Raw genomic sequence first — 20,693 nt, forward strand, 5'->3', positions numbered from 1 at the left:
TCCTTCCATCCATCATACACATATGAGTGTATCCCTGATGTAATAGGAATCATGTTATTGCATTCCTAGTGTGTGCAAAGATTCATTTCCCTGTGTAAACCAGAAATAACAGTGGGAACATTCGCTGTGGGTTACTATGGTGGAACTAGGGTTGCCAGGCGGCTTCCCCAAAAATACTGGACTCAATGGTGTAAGTTGCGTCAGATCACTATGTCCAGGGAGGAAAATACTGGACACATACATGTCCAGCATTACAGCACCTCATTTTTTACTGGACAGAGTATCCAAATACAGGACAGCCCAGTTCAATACCGGACACCTAGCAGCCCTAGGTGGAACACGCGTCGACACAAAGTTTTCTCCAAGAGAAAACAAATGGCATTTACAAAGCTTTAAGCAATCAAGGAATCCAACCCAATTATCTGGCTGTTCGGTTACATAACAGTGATATTATCATTGAATAATTCTGATGGCATTAAAGAATGTTTTGACAGTAAAGATGCACAGGGATGAACATTTTATGTGACATATTTACCAGAACAAAGATTCAAGTAAAGAGAATGGCATTAATGTATGCGATTTACAGTCTCCCGGTGATGGAAACTGGCATTTGTTAGTGGCCATCTTCTATCTGGTGTCTCTAACGAACCCCTTTACAAACGCTCACTGATTTTCTGCAAGTCTAATTGATTTTGACTCTTTCTTACCGATTTTGAGCTCATTAATCACCAGTCTCGTTGACTTCGGATACATTTTAATGGAAAAGTGCTGATTTTTGTATGGGGGTGGGGGTTCAGCCCCCCTAAATCTAGGTTATTTTGGTCCTCGTAGGTTAGTATCTCTCCTTTTAGCCTTAGAACCTCAATGAAAACCAACATGGCGCTATTATCACCGAATTGAAATGCAAACAAACTCATGTCCCTAAATAGGTGAGTCGCCCAGAGCACTTGAGCCATCATCACCTGGAAAATAAAAATAATGCAATATCCCTAATTTCAATGAATATATGTGATACCACATTATAATATTGTGTGTGTGTATATGTATTTACTGTAGAGGTATAAGTACCATGTTAGCCGAGCTTTAATAATAAAAAATGAATAGACGATACTGTTCTGTGGCTAACGAAATGCTTTTATTTGTGCGAGCTCAGTGTATCTCGAAAGCTCGCATTTCGTTAGCCACACAACGGTATAGTCTATTCATTCTTGATTATATATATATATATATATATATATATATATATATATATATATATATATATATATATATATTTTTATACGTTGTCTTTCCAAATGCAGAAGACCTGCCTATTATTTATGCCTGGTTAATATCTGTGCTCAGGCGGAGCTGCGGGCAGCCCGGTTGCTATGCAGCGGAGGGTCCTTCCCTAGCTGTGGTCGCGCTCAGTGACGGATTTGTACACAGGGAGGCGGGGGAAAGATGTCAGCGGAGGAGAAGCTGCCGGTCCCGGCCGAGGCTCCGGAGGATGAACCGGGCCCTAGCTTCCGCCTGACGGCCACTAAGCGGGAGCCGGCCGCCAAGCTGCTGCATCCGGTGAGCGGGGTGGAGCCGGTATCGTGGTCCGATGATCACCGCGTCTCCGTATGCACCAGCCGCAGCGTCTCCGTCCTGGAGCAAGTGTGTGACATCCACAGCAGCGGCCAGGAGCTCACCCTGCACCGCACCACCCTGCCCGCCCCGCTCACCGCCTGCTCCCTCAAGGTAGGATTGGGGCCCCTCTGCTAATTCAGGCGTTCATTTCCCCCTTTAGCCATTTGTATTGATATTTCACTTCCCCCCTTATGTGCCCCATTCTTTCACTTTCCTCTACCCCCTTATGTGCCCCATTATTTCACTTTCCTCTACCCCCTTATGTGCCCCATTCTTTCACTTTTCTCTACCCTCTAAACTGCCCCTTCCTCTGCCCCTCCTTACACTTTCCTCTAACCCTTAACTGCCCGCCACATCCCTTTTCCACTCGCCTCAGCCTTTAATTTCTCATCTCTTACAAGCCCTACTTTACACTAAGAAGAAACGTGGAGGTTACATACTAATAATTGTGGTGTATCTGACCTTCATAGATATTCCAGTAGAATCCACATTATGACCGTTTAAGAACTGGGATTCACAAAGTCACATTGTGGGATATTGCAACCTGATAGAATCAGTGTGAGATGCCTCACACCAGCACTTAGTGAGGCCCTACCTACTTGTGCTTACTTATATACTATGTATCAAATCACAGTGGACACTGTCTTGTTCCATGTTTTTTTGGTTTTACTGGCTTTGTAACACATCCTTAAGGTTCAGCATAGACTACAGCTATGGTTAATGTTTTCCAACATTGAATGCAAGTCTGGATGAATTTATGACTGTAAAATTTGGGCATCGCTACCAAGTATCTTCTTCTGCCCCCCTCTTTCTCTTCTCAGGTTGGCTTGGCAAAAGAAGTTGACGAATGCAAAGCGATGTTCACCAGGACAAAGGATCTTACAGTCAGTCAGGCTTTCATGCTGGACAGAGTGTTCAACCCCGAAGGCAAGTTTTTACCATCACTGAGAGGATTCAAGTATGCCAGCTGGTCTCCTTTAGGATGTGATGCGAACGGGCGATGTCTTTTGGCAGCACTCACCATGGACAACAGGTTGACTGTCCAAGTAAATCTTAACAGGCTGCAGTGGAAACAGCTGGCTGACTTGACCGAAATGTATGGGGAACGTCTGTTTGAAGCCAATTACAAAGTGACCAGCAATGACAGCTGTCATGCAGATTTAGAGGACTTTTCAGAGTTCAAGAGGCGTCACAGCATGCAGACCCCAGTGCGGATGGAGTGGTCTGGCATTTGCACCACTCAGCAGATAATGCAGAACAATGAGTGCAGGGACGTCAGCACAGTGCTCTTGGCTGTGCTCTTTGAGAATGGAGACATTGCTGTCTGGCAGTTCCAAATACCCTTTCTGGGCAAGGAGTCTATCAGTTCCTGCAACACCATAGAGTCCGGGATTAATTCTCCCAGTGTATTGGCGTGGTGGGAATACGAGCACAACAATCGTAAAATGAGTGGACTGATTGTAGGGAGTAGTTCGGGCCCTGTAAAAATCCTCCCAGTGAACTTAAAAGCAGTTAAAGGGTATTTCACATTACGGCAACCTGTGATCCTTTGGCATGAGACTGACCAGATGCCAGTTCATAGCATCAAATGCATAGCACTTTATCACCCTTACCAGAAATGTAGCTGTAGCCTGGTAGTGGCTGCTCGCGGATCTTATGTTTTTTGGTGCTTGTTGCTCATATCAAAAGTCGGTTTAAACGTCCACAATTCCCATGTGACCGGACTTCACTCTTTACCTATCCTATCTATGTCGGCTGATAAACAAAATGGCACCATTTATACTTGCTCAGTTGACGGAAAGGTTAGACAGCTAATTCCCATTTTCACAGACGTTGCTCTGAAGTTTGAGCATCAGCTCATCAAGTTGTCTGATATGTTTGGGTCAGTCAAGGCTCACGGCATTTCAGTGAGCCCCTGTGGTGCCTACCTTGCCTGCGCCACCTCGGAAGGCATCCACAATGGGATTCACCCTGTGACCAAAACCTACCAGGTTCACTTTGTGGCCCTTAAGACTTTTGAAGAGGCAGCAGCCCAGCTTTTGGAGTGCTCCAACCAAAACCTTTTCCGACAGATGGATCTAACAGACCTGGTGCGCTGGAAGATCCTGAAAGACAAGCTGATTCCTCAGTTTTTGCAAGAAGCTTTGGACAAAAAGATTGAGGGTGGCGCCGCTTACTTTTGGCGTTTCCGTCTCTTTCTGCTGAAAATCTGGTACCAGTCCCTTAAGAAAGCCGCCTCTGATGCACTGTGGAAGCCGTCCCACAAAGAACCTAAAGTTCTAATAGCGGACGACATGTTTCCAGCGAGCAACGAAATTGAGGAGCAAGGGAACATAAGCCATGAAGGGGAAGGGGAAAGCTCTTCCAAGCAGGTCAGCGAAAATAGCCCTGGTGAAGCACCCAAAGATGCTACAGAGGCCGATTTGGCCGTTTCCTCAGAGGAAGACGGCCTCCTTGAGATTCAGCAGAAAATTGAGTCTGTGGAAGTGCACTTAACCCGGGAGCACATGAAGCGGGTGCTGGGGGAAGTCTACCTTCACACCTGGATTACTGAAAATACCAGTGTCCCCACACGAGGAGTCTGTGACTATCTGATGTCTGATAAGGACAATAATGACCGAGCCGCCCAGGTAAGTGACTCCGCCGCACACGTTCATGCTATTCTACTCCTTGTGTGTTAGAACTCACTAAACAAGTTGCACTTGCCATACACACTTAGGCCTAGGACATAGTGCAATCAGCGTCGCTGAGGCGGGCTGAGCCGCGCTGAACAGATGCACAAAGCCCCTGCATCTGTAATCAGCGCGGCTATAGTTTCTCCCTCCGCATGCGCGCTGATGCGTGCGGAGGCTGAGAAACTTCCCAGAGACAGGCAGTTTTGAAATTTGCCGCTCGGGGAAGCGGAGGAGCGGTCACGTGACCGCTCCCATCCAATGGGAGTGGGGGACTAGCTCCGCCTCCCGCTCCGCCTCCTGGCATGCCCCCGCCTCCGCCCCCTGAGCGCGCTCACTGCCTCGCCTGCAAGGACAGGAAAAGCCCCATTTTCAGCAGGCGAGGCAGAGCAGGAGCGCAAAAGCGCGCTCCCAACACACTATGTCTCAGGCCTTAGCAGTGCAGCTACCCTGGCTGAGTGAATAGAGGGGTGGGGGTGCCCAGTAGGATATGCAGCAGTTCTCGGAATAAGAAAAGATGGTCGATCTACTGTATATGAAAAAAGTAAATATATATATATATCTCTATAATCTATATATATCCTATATATCTATATATATCGTGTATTTCAGAGTAGATCCCAGAAGGATCAGAAAAGGCTCCCTCATATGTCGAGCACTCAATGTTGGGGTACAATAGTAAGACTTGCAATGGTCTATTGGTGTAAATACCATTGATAGGACAAAATATGGCCCATCTCGACCGGATTCGCTCAGAAAAAATAATAAAATTTTATTTAAGTAATTTCAATTGGTAAGGTTAAAAACACATATAAAACATTCAAACATTAAAAAAAAACCATTAGGAAGTGGTTAGGTGAGCAATCAATCAGTAGATATCAGTATAATATACAAATATAGTTGCTCACCACAGATGTCTTATTGCGGAATAAAGTATTTATGGACAAGCAGGTAAGTGTCCCTTCAACCCTATATAGTGAAAGATTCACGATGTGTGTAGTTCTAGGTAAGATGGTATTGGAGGTGCAATCTATTTATCAGGTATATGCACTTGTTCAGTGGTGGTATATGAACTATCACATGCTCTAGGGTGCAGTACAGCACATGCGTGGAACTCTGCTCCAAAGGGAAAAGTCAAAGGTGTATACTTAAGTCACTCATATAGTATTTATGTTTTCCCCAGGAAGTCTGGGCGCCCCCACCGCAAGTAGTGGTAACTTAGTATTGTGTCCAAAAACACTACATGCATCAGGTGTATGTACCGGCTTAGATGTATAGCATAAGATACAAAGTGTATCATGTATATGCACTTTCTCTGGAGTACAAACTGTCACATACACTCTGATATGGCATAGCGGGTGCAAGGGGCTCCGCTCCAAAGGGAGAAACGATATATATGATAGTATAGACTCTTATAACCCGTGTATAAGTAAGTAGTAAGCAGGACGCCCCCACCGCGGGCCAAAAAGGACTTATTTTCGCATACAATTCACTGAGTAACCTGTCTAGATACAAGCCTGTCTCCAAACACTGCTGTCTCAAAACGCAGACGCTGCCACTTCTGATGACGTCGCCTGCGGCGTGTTGTGGTGAGCAACTATATTTGTATATTATACTGATATCTACTGATTGATTGCTCACCTAACCACTTCCTAATGGGGTTTTTTTTTAATGTTTGAATGTTTTATATGTGTTTTTAACCTTACCAATTGAAATTACTTAAATAAAATTGTATTATTTTTTCTGAGCGAATCCGGTCGAGATGGGCCATATTTTGTCCTATCAATGGTATTTACACCAATAGACCTTTGCAAGTCTTACTATTGTACCCCAACATTGAGTGCTCGACATATGAGGGAGCCTTTTCTGATCCTTCTGGGATCTACACTGGCGACACACTTTATTCGAGCTCGGCTAGTCCCACGAAGTCGGGTATACCCGGGTGTATTGAGGTTTGTGACTGTTTTCTGCCCGAGTGCATTGGGTTATTTTTCAGGCAGGGATTGAAGCATTTTATTCCCTCTGGCTGCAATACTGCACATTATATATATATATATATACTGCATTACAATTCATGAATTTATGCCATCTGGTAGACACGCGAAGCATTGCAGCCTATTAAATCCTAATCATTATCATTTAACAGATCAGCCGCCCGTCAGCCAGGCATGAACCCAGGCTGTGAAGGCAAACGCAATGGGGCTTGTCAGAGGTGAGGAGCGGCGCATTCCAGGTATCTGCCAGGTACATGCTGGGTATTTGCTCGAATAAAGTGTGTCGGTGCAGTACTCTGAAATACAAGTTATTTTTCCCTTAGAGCACCTGTTGCACAATATATATACGTACACATACATGGATGAGCGGTTTATTTGCCTTTTATAAATATCTATATATATCTCCAGAATGGTTTACAGCACGAAGATCTAGTGCTCGGAGAACATTTCTGCTTATCCAGTGATTGAGTCTAAGACATTCAAGTGACTTATCCATGCACGGCAAGTCAGGTTGTGATCACCCTGTGTAGGTCCAGGAGTATTTTATCCATTGTCTTGTAAGTTCATTACAGAAATGTTCCATTAGTGGATATTTGGTAGAGCTCTGCCATGTCATATTTGCCTTGCTGCACCTGGTTTGAGGGAGCACCTTTTTTATGTTACTCCGGAAATGTCTATTTTTGGCTTGCAGGTCCTTATCGGACACATCCAGAAGAAGATGAACAAGCAGACGTTCCCAGAGCACTGTAGTCTGTGTAAAGAAGTGTTGCCGTTCACTGACCGCAGACAGGCAGCCTGCCCCAAGGGGCATATTTGGCTTAGGTGAGGCTTATGTATCCCTTCCACCCCCCTAAATGTGATTGTCCATGTTCAGGGTTTTAATAACTGATATTGAAACAGACCTTGGTGCTTTATGCCAGATAATTCAGCAGCGAGGGACTACGCAAACATCTCCTCTTCAGATTGCAATTGGAAATCTTCTCTAAATATTATTAGATTTTGCTTGAAGGAGAAAGTATTGTGGTAGCTAAGTGACATGACAACATCCACAACAGTAGGCAGGCAGGGGTGTGAAGTTCTCTTCCCCCTTCCTCACCCCACCAGTACCTCACAGGGGATTATTAAAAGGGCTACATTTCCAACTGGGTACTTTGAGGTCACAAAACTGACATTGAATTCCAATGAGTCCCACTGCAACACTTCCATAATCTGTGAAGCCTCATTATACTGCTCCCATGAAAAGTCTCCAAACATGGCAAAAAAACCCGCTAACGTTTGATTAGATAAAGGCAAGAAAGGTTACTGTTTGCTTTTATATTTCTAGGTGCTTTTTGACATACCAGGCTTGTCAGAACTTAATGTACAGACGTTGTTTGCTGCACGACAGCATTGCTAGGCACCCGGACCCTGAAGGTAAGTGCGCGTTCACCTTGGCAGAGGCCAGCGAATGCAGAATAAGATGTGGCAGGACTGCCCAACTGTAAAACGACTTCTTATTTAAGGATAGAATCCCAGGCCATAAAACTCACATAGTTAGTTTACTCACGTTGGATGAAAAAAAAAAAAACCGTTGCTGCCCCTTGAAGTGTAGTTTTTCTCTAATTATGTGCGTGCAAACAATTGTGGGTGAGCACAGAGTCTGCCCGTGTGATCATTTCTCTTCGATCTATTTATCGAAGGTCCTGGCAGCCACGCCTTATGAGGAAGCCCTTTCAGATACACCAGAACCTTATCACAGATGGATGAGTACAGTTTGCCTTGTGTATAATCTGTGCCATATAAGATGTTGTCTAACCGCACATTATATACCACCTGCACCTACTCCGAGTGTCCGAGCTGGGGTGTGGGCGCTCTCCCGTTCCCTTTTTGATATGTGTATATATACTTGTTGGTGTTTCTGTATGGTATATGCGATATTCAGAGAAACATTTTTTTTTAACTATAAATTCTCATTACTTATTGATTTTGAGTGCAGGGGAACCCATTATTTATATATTGATTATTGTGGGGCTGTATGGGAACCTTATTTATTCCCCTAGCCCCTATCTATCTGGAATTCTTTACATATATTGTATTGTATGTCTTTATATAGCGCCAAAAGTGTACTCAGCGCTTCAATATAGTGGTGTTGTCTGCCATTCTTTTTATGGGGGTTTTTTTTTTTAACCTCTTCTGACAAGATGTTTTGTTCATTTGTTTCATTCCCTCAGACCCAGAATGGATTAAGAAATTGCTGCAAGGACCCTGCACATTATGTGACTCTCCAGTTTTCTAGCACATCGCGGTTTCAAACATGTTTTTTATAGGAAAACAAACCGGGTGGAAATCCTGAACACAGACTGCATACAGACCACGTGAGCCAGCCATGAAGTATTTGTAAAACTGTTTTTTTGGATAAAGTGTTCTGCTGTTTACAAAACCACGGACTTGAGAACCTCCCAGGCAGTGGACACTTTTCAGTGTAAGACAAAGCACACCGGGTCCGTAGGAACTGGCAGGACTGCCAACATCCCACTTTGCTTCTCAGGAACATACTTTATAACGGAGCAGTTGTACAGAGAAGGGACAAGGACTACGCTCCTCATTTTCTCACATTCCTTGTTCAACTTTTCCAGCCAAGTGGAGAAATATTCAATGAAACTGACAAGCATCACTTTTTGAATACAAGGGGACTGAAAAAGCACTTGTACCGGTTGGATAGATGAAGTACCCACAGAATAAACCTGTGTAATACAGGCGGTGCTCCCTGGTGTAAAAGCAGACACTTATCAAACAGAGAAAGGTGTAAGCCCCACGGAAAGGGCTTACAGGAACTCCAACATGGGGCACTCTGAGGGGGGTACAAAAACGTATACATTTTATTGAACAAGCAATTGAAAAGGACAAAACAGACTGGCAATAATAAAAACTTGTAGTGGGCCGTCTCCTGTGAACACTGTAAATGCTATTATATGCAATAAACAGTACAGTAATACTAAAGGCTCCTGTGTATATCTCGAATAATAGGGTATATGCCTATAGCGAGCAATAATATAACTAAACACTACTAACTATACTAGAGCTCGCTATAGGCATGTGCCTTATTATTCGAGATATACACAGGAGCCTTTAGTATTACTGTACTGTTTATTGCATATAATAGCATTTACAGTGTTCACAGAAGACGACCCACTATAAGTTTTTATTATTGCCAGTCTGTTTTGTCCTTTTCAATTGACATGACATGCAAATGAGCACAGTGACATGACACTGCAAATGACATGCAAATGAGCACAGTGCCACCTTTTTGTCTCTAAGGCCATTATTACATGGAGCCCTTAAGCCAATGCTCGCTGTTTTAAACATAGCCTGGGATGAGATGCAAAGCCAGTGAACCCACTCAGACAGACTGTTTCGACCTTTTGGGTCTCATCAGTGCGAGGTTGGTTGTACTGGCTTTGCAATTTGAGACTTGGGTAGGTCTTCACCACACATTATTTAGGTTATGCTCGGTGAAGGGCAGGGTTGCAGACCTGTCTAAGCCATGTGAATGTGCTCACAAGTAATATTTTTATATGCTATACGGTGGCGGGTTTTTAGTCACCTTTTCACCCACCATAACCTAAATATAAATATATATATATTTATCTATATTCGCCGCCGGTTAACATTGGTCCCACATCCGACGTTGGTTTGCGGGACGCATTGTGTCGGAAAAGCAAGGACTCGCTGTATACACTTTTTTTTTCCTTTTTTTTTACCCGTTATACACGAGGAATAAATAAAGATGTTTGTGATGGATCTTCCCACTTGAGCCCTGTGAATACCACGCCAAACCCTACGTCACGCAAACCACGCCAAACCCTACGCCACGCAAACCGCTCTTTTCTTCACTAAACCCCAGAGCCAGACTGCAGGTTCACTAACAGAATGGTCCACCGATTTTTGCCAGAGCATGAACCCCTAAAGTGTAGGCACTCTCGGGTCTTGTGATGTAGAAAAATATCAATTTATTACAGAAAAGGATCTTTGATCCTTTTCTGTAATAAATTGATATTTTTCTACATCACAAGACCCAGCGAGTGCCTACACATTCGGGATTGATGCTAGATACTGACACCTCCCCCCCCTCCCCCCCTGTATTTTGTTGGTTGTGGTCCCTCGAGGGCTCCTACCAGAGGACGTCGACTGCACAGCAACAGCTTTTGACTGCAAAATGGTCACAAATTGCACTGTGAACCTTCATGTTTCTTACAATAGCAGTTTATGGGCCACTTGCTACAGTATGTAGTATAATTTATCACTTTCCTCCGGTTCGAGAAGGGGGTAGAAATAGATATAGGGAAAAACCCTAACCAGGCTGCTAAGTATGTGTTATTTATATTTACTATGCTGATGTTGGTATTGGGAAGGATGGCACTTAGGGTGGAATTGTTTGAGAGAACGGATTTAGATTAAGGATGCAGTCACCATGGTAGGTGATTTGTATTAAAACAAAAGACATTTCAAGCAAATACGCCTATCGCATGTCAAACACATTCATTGTATGAAAAGTGGCTGACAATTGCAGTATTTTTTTCTGTTCATCATAAACGCTGTGGATTTAGAAAGATAGAGTAAAGGTGGAGTGTATGAGAGAGGGAGTGGGTCAGTGAGTAAAGACGCTGACTGGCACTGAGTTTGAAGCAGGGGAACCTGGCTCAATTCCAGGTGTCGGCTCCTTGTGACCTTGGGCAAGTCACTGTATCTCCCTGTGCCTCAGGCACCAAAAACATAGATTGTAAGCTCCACGGGGCAGGGACCTGTGCCTGCAAAATGTCTCTGTAAAACTAGCAGCGCTATACAAGAACTTATTATTATTATTATTATTATTATACATTTTATTCAACTGCATGAAGAACTTCTAAAAAGCGTCAGCATTATTGTGGTTATCCATTGTGGTCTTGAATGTCTTAATCTGTGTCGTGCCGCAGTGTCATAAAAAGCATTGCAAATCCAGCACTTTTATTGGTTAAACCCCCCTTTTGTTTATTTATTTTTTGCCGTGAGGCTGACAAAGTGCTATTGTGGTGACAAAGCACTTAACTAATGAGCTGCTCATTAATAGTCAGCAGGGCAGGTTCACTATCCTTAAACCAATGCAGTCCGAGAACAAGGAATGTGGAGCGAGAGCAGCTGCTTGCAACATCTGGGTCACTTCTGATGCTAATTCACATAGTGATAAGGTAAGCTCTATTTGTAACACATCCTCCTCTAGTGTACCTAGCAAGGCCATCGATCATTTTAATTGTGCCAGACCCTTAACGGCGAAGCCTAAAATATGTTGCAGGTCCACAGAACATTGACGGAGTTGCTTGGCCCTTTGAGCAATAGGTTGATTCATGAGGATAAGAAGGGCCTGTGAAAGATTCAAATGAAACGTATATTCTCAGTCAACAGTCAGTGGAGTTCATTTTAAAGGGGCAATTGGTTTGCTTCTTGCCTCTTTTGTAGTGCCAGAAAGTGTCTGGGGAAAAACTCGAGTCGCGGTGACCTTGTATTGGGTCTATCTTAAACCCAGTAAATTGACCGCAAAACTGTAGAATTAGATAGTGGGGACAATAAAAAAAAATCAATTCAATGTCATTTTTAATGAGTTTTAAAGCATCCTTTGATTTCTATAGCAGGCTTTAGCACACCTCCCAAGCAGTGCAAGATATTTGCAACACTTTCCTGTTTGGGATAATTGGTTGCAAATGGTCCCAGCAGTTTGCGCTGTAACAATAGATAATGTAACCTTAGTAATATAAGGATACATTGTAGCTGCTGAGTTTATACTGAAGCAGCCAATATGTAAGGCCAAGCTTATAGTGCCGGTGACTTCAGGCTGCGGTTGCGGAAAAATAAAATAGAGATGACTTCCAGCGATCGCGACCAAGCCGTTGCTCCGTCGCGTCGCACTTACTATAAGCGCATGCGACGGCAGCAATGCATTTGTTTTGACACGACGTCGTATCGCAGTCGCCGTCATTATAAGCGCAGCCTAAGGCACACAGTGAGGATTTTGACATTATAACAGGAGCACTAAACGATGGCCAGCTTAGGTAAGAAGGTCGAATTATACATTGTTATATGCTGTACGTATAAAAAAGTTGGAACCTTGTATTGCTGCTGTCCAGCGGTAAGTGTAAAAATAGAAATATATTTTCTTATTACCGTTACAGTGCATCCGATGCAATGAAACGGCTGTGTACACACAACCAGTCACGTCACATTACTATATAGACATGTTTTATTGCGAATATTACTTGGGACCAGGTTTAGTGTGAGAAAATAATGGGCACTTGAATGTTGTGGGCATCAATGACCGGTCTGGTAATAAAGCTTTTATTATGCTGACCAGAACATCCCGGCTCAGTCTTCAATTGTGGTACTGAATGTCTAATGTCACCTCTGCTGCAGTCTGCGTTTAAAATGCATTGCAATCCTGTCCAGCATTAAAACCTCGACGTTGCTCGAGAGGCTTGCAATATATTAAGCCCTGGCGGTGCAAGGGTTAAATAATGAGTTGATCATCAACAGTATTATACATATACACGCACTTCACCCTCTCTAGAGCAGAGCAGTCCTCAAGCCCTCCCTTCCACTGAGTCACCTATGCTGAAGCTGGGATATCCTGAAAACCGGACCTGTTGGGGGGGGATTGAGGACTGGAGTTAACCTCTTCCCCCCCCCCCCCCCCTGCTCTAGACGTATCAGTTTGCAGACAATAGCTTGTCATCTGCATTGTACACAGCCCAAGCTGTCTCTGGCACACATTTGCCATGTGGTGCCCCCATAATTTCAAAGCAAGTACCTCCTATAATGTTAACATTGTATCAGCAACCTGTTGCAGTGCATGCCCAACAACACATGCAGCCCCTCTAGCAAATACCCCAGGTGTTCTTATTCATTGCTGAAGATAAAAGAAGCGATTCCTGAAAATGTCTAAATATGCCTAGATAGTATGGTTACAGGAGGTGGTGGGACTGGAAATAAGTGTGCCTGCTTCCTGTGTAGGGGCTCTACTCCTTGCCAGTGAGCCAGATGGTGAGACTTTCATACCCACAAGCGCTGGGATGGCAAATAGGTGTTTGCATGGGGGTTACCTTAAAGTGAGCACGGCAGCGATTCCCAATGGATTGTATGGTTTTACTGTCTCATCTTTAAATCTGGGTTCTGTCGTAGCACACGTTTCTGTGAATATAAGTGGTGAGGAGAGCACAGAGAAATCTTTAAACGCCTCACTTTCTCCTGGCTGGATTTTCTGACCTCATAGCAAGGGGACTGTTATTCTGTCAGCAAAGGACTTTACAGGGCTGTGGAAAACCACCACAAGTCTTTGGTACATAAGGTGGTGACAGCTGGTGTCACGAACCAGTATTTGATTTGGACGACTGATACAAGTAGGATAGGACAAATCATGATCATTTGTAGTGATCATAACTCCACAACGGTGTATTGAAATGTGTTAATCATTTGTTCTTTAGGTATGTTTTCTTTTAAATGCCAATCTTTTAATGCAAAATACATTAGAAGGTTCTACAGAGCTGATGTAGCCTTGTACAACATCTGAAACCAAATGCAATCAAAACGTGGTTTACATAAAAATAAATAGTTAAATGTATGTTTATCGCAATAACTATTGCTTTTATTATTAGTAATATTAATAGTCTCTGTATGCAGCAAAGTACATATGTTTCCAAACGCGGGTTAATTCATTGGCATCCGAGATGGGTATCTAATCAATATAATCAGGAGATGAGTGATGCACAGTTAATAATGAATTCACTTCCATTCAAGTGACTGAAAGCTATCCCATTTGCTACAAGAAAAGGTTATTGGTGTGTTAACGGTGTTTGATCCCCTTCAACATCCATAACCATATACTGTAGGGTGGCACATAGAGAAGGGTTTTATCCAAGCTCAGGAGGTGACTTAACTGCTGGGAATAAAACCAGGTTCAGCCACTTAAGAGGCAAGGAAATTACATGAAAACTGCACTGATTTATTATTATTTTAAATGAAATTGCGGTTCTCAATAATGACTTTAGTTATGTATACATGCTCATAATCCACACAAGGGGTGGACCCGAACACGTATGTACGTGATGCAGAAGAATACAACAATTCAGACGCTCGCATCAAAGGAAATCCATTCTTTTTTAGAAAACTGAATCATCTTGTATACCAGGCCTTCAAGGACACCAACTCCACATAAAAGCCACATTATGCAGATATCTGAGAAACGATCCACGTATCCCTCAGTGCGAGAGAGAGCACGGGCCCTGTATGTCTCACATCCTATCCTGTTCCTACAAAGGATTGGTGATTACTTGCTGCTTATTCCTACTGAGGAAAGTGGCCCTGTGTTTCTGCTTGGAACCAGAGCCACCCAGTTACTCCAATTCTATTATTGTCTAAAGTGTAATGATGTAAAGGAGTGGTGAATTAACACATTAGCCACCAGAGGGGCCTTCAACATTGGCAGGTAAAAGGTTAAACCAACATTGTAGGTGTCAGGCGCCCAGTCTAGTTAAGCCAAACTGCTTAAATATGGTTTTAACTAGTTCAACATTTGTTGCAGGTTGAGATATTGATTTGACCCAGCAGCGGTGCTCCTCCCATTTACATGTTGCACACGCGGTTACACAACAGTGCTTTCCACTACACTTCTGTTTATACTGGGACCCATCTCATTGAGAATCTATACTAGATTAGCCAATATCAGGCCTGTCCTGTGTCTTTGTCTCTTTTAGACAGAGTTTGACGGATGACCTAACAGTGAGATACTGGGGCAATTCCTATTTGTTTAATTTTGGCACAATAAAAACATTTTGTCAAAGAATGAAAATCACTTAATCTGTAAAAACCAGCCGAGGAGGATAGTCCCCTTCTTGCAGGTTTAAACCTGTCATGTTACTTTAACTGAATGTACCACGCAAAGAGACGTGATGAGCTGCTTTGCTTGTGGTAATTAAATGAATGGCGATTGATCGGACTGTTTCAGAGGGAGCGTTGTACAAGTGTATTAGCATGTTCTGCTAACGCTTCCATTGCTTATGCTGGGCCTGCTACATACCCGTGGGGAGGTCACCTCTGACCCCAGAATACAAGCACAGCCGTACTGAATGCATGTCAATGAGATAAACTCAGCCCAACCCTCCCCTCCTTGCTCACATTATCCGCCGAGCCACTCAAGGGGAACTAATATAATGGTTGAGATATGCACTGAGCGGAGAAAGAGAAGAATATTAATCGGCAAAATAAAAGAAGCAGATGTACCTTTGCTGCAGGAGGGGCTCACAACACACTACCCTTACTAGGAAGCCAGGTATGTATAAGCTTCTACTGCAGCCCACCAATGTGTTAGTTTCTAGCAAAACGCCACGTATTACCTACAACCAAAGACCGCACACTTACAGGCTGCGATCAAAGGACATGTATAAAATGGCAGGAAAAAAACCTACCTATAAGTCACTCCCAAGGGCCACACGTGTATCTTTGGCTCAACATATTTTGTTACTGCTGTGAAGCGCTATACAAATAAAGATATACATACGGCATTGCACAAAAATACACACGTATAAAAGCATGCAGAAAAAAAATGTCTGTGTACAAAACACAGAGATTGTAAGTCCGGAGCATTAGGACGCACACGATGAGCGCGGTTGGTTTCTAACTTTAATTATAGTGTAAAACCGTTTTTTTTTTCTCTACTAAAAAGAAATCTCTTGGATTTTCGTGCTCTCTTTGCAGTGACGGCAGCAACCCAAAAAGTGCAGGTAAAGCAAATTGCAAATCTGGGTGGAAAGAAACTGAGAAAAGATCTTTTATTTTATTTCCACTTCACTACAGCAAAGCTGATTTTAGCAGAATGCACAGCGATAGTTCTGTATCGGAGGTATGTATGGCTGGGCAGGTCTCTCCCATTGTGAATAAACTAATACAAATGACGATCTGTAAGTCTTGCCGCCCTCTATGTGACGGCTTGCTAATCCAGACTAATAGCTAGCGTCGTGTCTGCTGTGAGTGATTAGGGAGACATGGGCTTCTCGGGGGCACGCTTGGGAATGGGTTTGACAATGCAGCTTTCAATGAACTCAAACACTGTGTATGGGTCTTGATCGGCATTAACATGAATAACATCTTGGTAAAACTCCTCCAGCTCTTCAGCGTTGGCATGATATATGTCTAACCTCTCCTGGACCTTCTGCTCACAGTCCTTGGGGTTCTGCTGCAGACGGTCGTGCACTTCGATTCTGGGAGCCGGTTTGTAGATGCTGTGGTACCTGCAGCATGAGATACACGGGAATCATTCGTTAATGGAAGCAGTGGTATGGTGTCTGATGAAAGAGAACTAAATCACAGTAAATATAATCTCACTGCATCATGGTTTAGTAGAAGAAAAGGGAACAAGCTTTAAAAATAAAATAAATGTATATAGGTTTAAAGCTGCAGTTCAGTCTTTTTTTTTTTTAATTAATTAATTTTTTTACTTCAATAGTTTCATGTGTGCAATCTCTAATTACCTAAAGAACTGTATAGCTGCCGGTCAATTCGTTCTCCGTGTATTGATAGGCGAAATTTGGTGACATAATTAGAGCTGGCATATGTTTTTATTTGCTTCTGTCAGTCAGTGGAAGCTCATGAATATTCATGAGCACTGCTGCACTGACATGTGCTAGAGGGAGGGCGGGGCTGACAAAGGGGTGTGCCAGGGCTTGTGACAGGACATGAAGGGGCAGTGCCTTAGCAAATGGTTGTTAAAATAGAATTCAAGAAAATTGGTCTTTCAAAGTTGTTTTTTTAAAAACAGAAAACTTACTACAGAACTGTTTTATTAAAAAAAAAAACACACATGCAGGAAATTGACTGAACTGCAGCTTTAAGAGAAAGGTGTTCAAGTTTGTAAAGAAAACAAAGGAAGTGGTACTTGGTATCATCTAGTACCAGCACACTTCACTGGAAAAGCAACTTGGGCTTGATGCCAAGTGCCTCCGTGGTCAAATCTGAGTTGAATAAAATAAACGGGGTCAAAAATACAATAAACTGCACCCCGATCATAGTATGTTATCTCCCCCCTGAGGTGGCCATCATCTAGCCTTCTGAGCAGGAATACCATGTGCATAAGTAGCAGTAGCATTTAGCCACTCCTTTAGTGTAAGGCAGGGGTGCGCAAACTTCTTGAGCTGAGGCCCCCCTGCCTGGCAGCCGTAGCGTTCGTGCCCCCCCCCCCCTCTCCAGGGACTGCGTAAAATGACGCTGCGGGTCATGTGACCCCCACCGCATCATTTGACGCGCGTTGCCAAGGCGATGTGTCGCCGAAGACCCGACAGAAAACAGGTAAGGGAGTTACAGAGGCCTCACACCTCCCCCATAATTTAATTTAAATGCCATGGGGAAGAGTGCGAGGCCTCTATAACCGCCAAGCCCCACCCTACAAATTCTCGCGCCCCTCCCTCCCCCGTTTGCACACCGCTGGTGTAAGTGATTGCAGTGCATCGCAACCCCTTACACCAGGAGTGCCCAACTCCAGCCCTCAAGGGCCACCGTCAGGTTTTAAGGATATCCCTACTTCAGCACAGGTGGCTCAGTCAAAATGACTGCCCTGTGCTGAAGTAGGGATATCCCTAATACCTGGCCTGATAGTGGCCCTTGAGGACTGTAGTTGGGCACAGTATTTAAATCTTTAAACGTGCACAAACATTCTACATACAGCCCGACATAAGATTGTATTTTATTTTTTTTTAAATAATTTTTGCTATGATACAGGATCAAATGTCTTCTCAGGAGCCCATACAACGTAGTCTTCCCTGTCTACAGATAAGAGCAGCGTAGCACTGTACAAAGCCATCTTTCAGTAACCCATAATGTCTATAGAATTTGTATGGGGCTTGGTAGAATAATCCAAGTCATTTTCTCCAATACCAATAATTGCCAGATGTAGTACTGTGAACTGGTGGCTGTGTAAACACATCCTCCTAATCCAATAACTCTCTGCCACGCGAGTGTTTAGTTGTGATGATGCAGCAGTTCCTGCTAAAAACCCACCGATGTCAGGTAGTATACAGTATATTCTGTCTAGTCTAATGTTGTGTCTGAGCCCATGCAACCAGATCATCTTAAACCAATAACAGTCAGTACCAACCTCTCCCCTGAGACTGGATCTGTCACACACAGGGACACGCGCTCCATGGCAGCGTCGTCTGGAATATCCAGGAAGAAAACCCTGGCGGGAGAGACAAAGTAGAAACAGGATTACCAACCTCATCACAGCAAGTGTGAAAAATACCAGAGAGCTATAAATTGGTGACATTCACACATCACGCTGTCAGCAATAAGTGACAGAGCTCAAACAATAACCAAGAGAGGGGTAGAGTTGACGGTTATACTGGGAGTTACGTTGGGCTGTAAGTTACCACCAAGAATGAGAAGAAAAGGAATAAAAGACGGAGGGACAAGGAAAGAGGGATCAAAATAACATTTCCGTTCTAAAGCCAGAGAATAGGGGGAAACGGCGATGGTTTATTGTTCTTTTTAGCATTGTATTATTTCTACCACTTCAAAGGACAGACAGGTATTTCCTTTAATAGAAGGTAAGACCAGTGTAGGCAAAACGCAAGTCATTTCATTATCCTAGCAATAAGAAGCTCTTGAACTGGCTCACTGGTAAAGGCACTAATCTTTGAAGTGGAAGATCCCAGCTCGAGATCCAACCCCAACTCTTTGTGACACTGGATTAGAATGTACGAGCTACCCAATGTAAGGGGTTTTATCTGGTGAGTGCTCTGTACAAACCCTTGGTGAAGTGATCATGATCTTTGTAGTGTTGCTGCATCACTGCCAGTCAAGAGAGCTGGGTGTGAGTGTGTAAGCAAATGAGATTGTAAATTCTTCTCAGCATTGATCTGCAGGTCTGTGCTGCTCTATGGGCTGTGCGGCTCTATGGTCTGTACAGAAGTCACTGCTTAAGAATATGAAATATAAATTGAGCTATTGTGGGCTTCCTAAATATGGATAGGGAAATTACATGAAGGTAACCCTACTCTTGCAGTTCACTAGAGCAGGGGTGGCCAATTCCAGTCCTCAGTCTTTAACTGAGCCACTGATTAAGCCAAATGTGCTGAAGCAGGGATATCCTTAACCGGACCTGTTGGTGGGTGGCCCTTGAGGACTGGAGTTGACCACTCCTGCACTAGAGCAACACAATTCAAGGGTAAAGAAAATAATCCTTAATAATATTATAATGTACCTTACATTCAGCTAGAATACAAAGAGAAAACAAATATCACAGGTGCCTTACCTTGTACAAAGTGAAGGTATTTGAACTCATGAAATAAATATATGACAGCTACAGTCACATAGACTGACCCTCTTTTCAATAGCATAATACACTGCAGAATGTTGGTTAAGATGGGACATCGCTTGCAGCTTTTCTATCCTAGTGCTGTCTAATTAAAGACCTGAGTGCCTTTTCAGAGCCAACACCATGGTGGTAGGAAGGTGGGTTGCTAGTAGTACCTCTACGAATTTCAACATGCAGGTGCAGAGCCCATCTTTTGATTCTCTACATCTCCAACTGACGAGCAATGACTTTTCATGGTTGCCCTTTCCCCCCCAAAGCTAAATGATATTGGCAAGTAGAAGACAGGACTAGCTCATTGTGGCACCCAGAAAACCTGCCGAGTGTCGCTAGAATCTTAAGGGCTTATTTTATATCGACCGAAGTGTCCGACTGAGCCGTTTTCTGGCAAAATTCCCCATTAAAGTTACATAGTTACATAGTAGATGAGGCTGAAAAAAAGACATACGTCCATCAAGTTCAACCTATGCTAAATTTAGACGACAGATACTTTATCCTATATTTGTACTTACAGTATATTGATCCAGAAGAAGGCAAACAAAAACCCCAGTGACATCATCTAGTGATATCTCATAAGGGGGAAAATAAATACCTTCCTGACTCCAAATATTGGCAATCAGATTTCTCCCTGGATCAACATCCTTCCCATGTTCACTTGTTTGGTATATCACTGTATACCTTTCCAAAATGATGTCCAACCTTTTTTTTAACATCTATTGTATCTGCCATCACAGTCTCCATGGGTAATGAATTTCACTTTGTAACTGCCCATATTGTAAAGAACCCCTTCCATGCTAACTGGTGAAATCTCCTTTCCGTCAACCTTAAGGGATGACCCTCTGTCGTTTGTTCTGCCCTTGGGATGAATAGTTTTTTTGAAAGTTCCTTGTATTGACCCTGAATATATTTGTATATAGTTATCATATCCCCTCTTAGACGTCTCTTTTCTAATGTAAATAAATCTAATTTAGCTAGCCTTTCCTCATAAGTTAGATTGTCCATCCCTTTTATTAATTGTGTGGCTCTTCTCTGCACTCTCTAGTTCCATAA

The 20,693-nt window shown here is 43.3% G+C and overlaps 2 protein-coding genes across 6 annotated transcripts in view; one reads left to right on the forward strand and one right to left on the reverse strand.

The window, feature by feature from the left end:
- The first annotated feature begins 1,396 nt into the window (after window positions 1–1,396).
- Window positions 1,397–9,197, forward strand: GTF3C4 (general transcription factor IIIC subunit 4). 2 transcript variants are annotated; one of them, XM_075578752.1, is made up of 5 exons: window positions 1,399–1,725; window positions 2,436–4,244; window positions 6,972–7,102; window positions 7,605–7,693; window positions 8,491–9,197. In XM_075578752.1, exons 1-5 carry the CDS (start codon window positions 1,444–1,446, stop codon window positions 8,553–8,555), a joined length of 2,376 nt encoding a protein of 791 aa, XP_075434867.1. In that variant the 5' UTR covers window positions 1,399–1,443; the 3' UTR covers window positions 8,556–9,197. The 2 variants fall into 2 exon arrangements, 1 of the variants encoding a protein (XP_075434867.1); XR_012789583.1 differs by lacking the exons at window positions 7,605–7,693; window positions 8,491–9,197 and adding an exon at window positions 6,689–6,837 and having other exon boundaries at window positions 1,397–1,725; window positions 6,972–7,055.
- A 6,896-nt stretch (window positions 9,198–16,093) lies between these two features.
- AK8 (adenylate kinase 8) overlaps window positions 16,094–20,693 on the reverse strand; it is a 58,526-nt gene continuing 53,926 nt past the window's right edge. For all 4 annotated transcript variants that reach the window (XM_075578755.1, XM_075578756.1, XM_075578753.1 and 1 more), the window contains 2 exons: window positions 18,429–18,509; window positions 16,094–16,569 (listed from right to left, as the gene is read on the reverse strand). In XM_075578755.1, the coding sequence (XP_075434870.1) occupies window positions 16,314–16,569; window positions 18,429–18,509 (337 nt within the window). In that variant the 3' untranslated portion in view covers window positions 16,094–16,313. The remainder of the gene's footprint in view (window positions 16,570–18,428; window positions 18,510–20,693) is intronic.

The sequence above is a fragment of the Ascaphus truei genome, chromosome 21 (assembly GCF_040206685.1).
Source record: "Ascaphus truei isolate aAscTru1 chromosome 21, aAscTru1.hap1, whole genome shotgun sequence".
Lineage (NCBI taxonomy): Eukaryota > Metazoa > Chordata > Amphibia > Anura > Ascaphidae > Ascaphus > Ascaphus truei.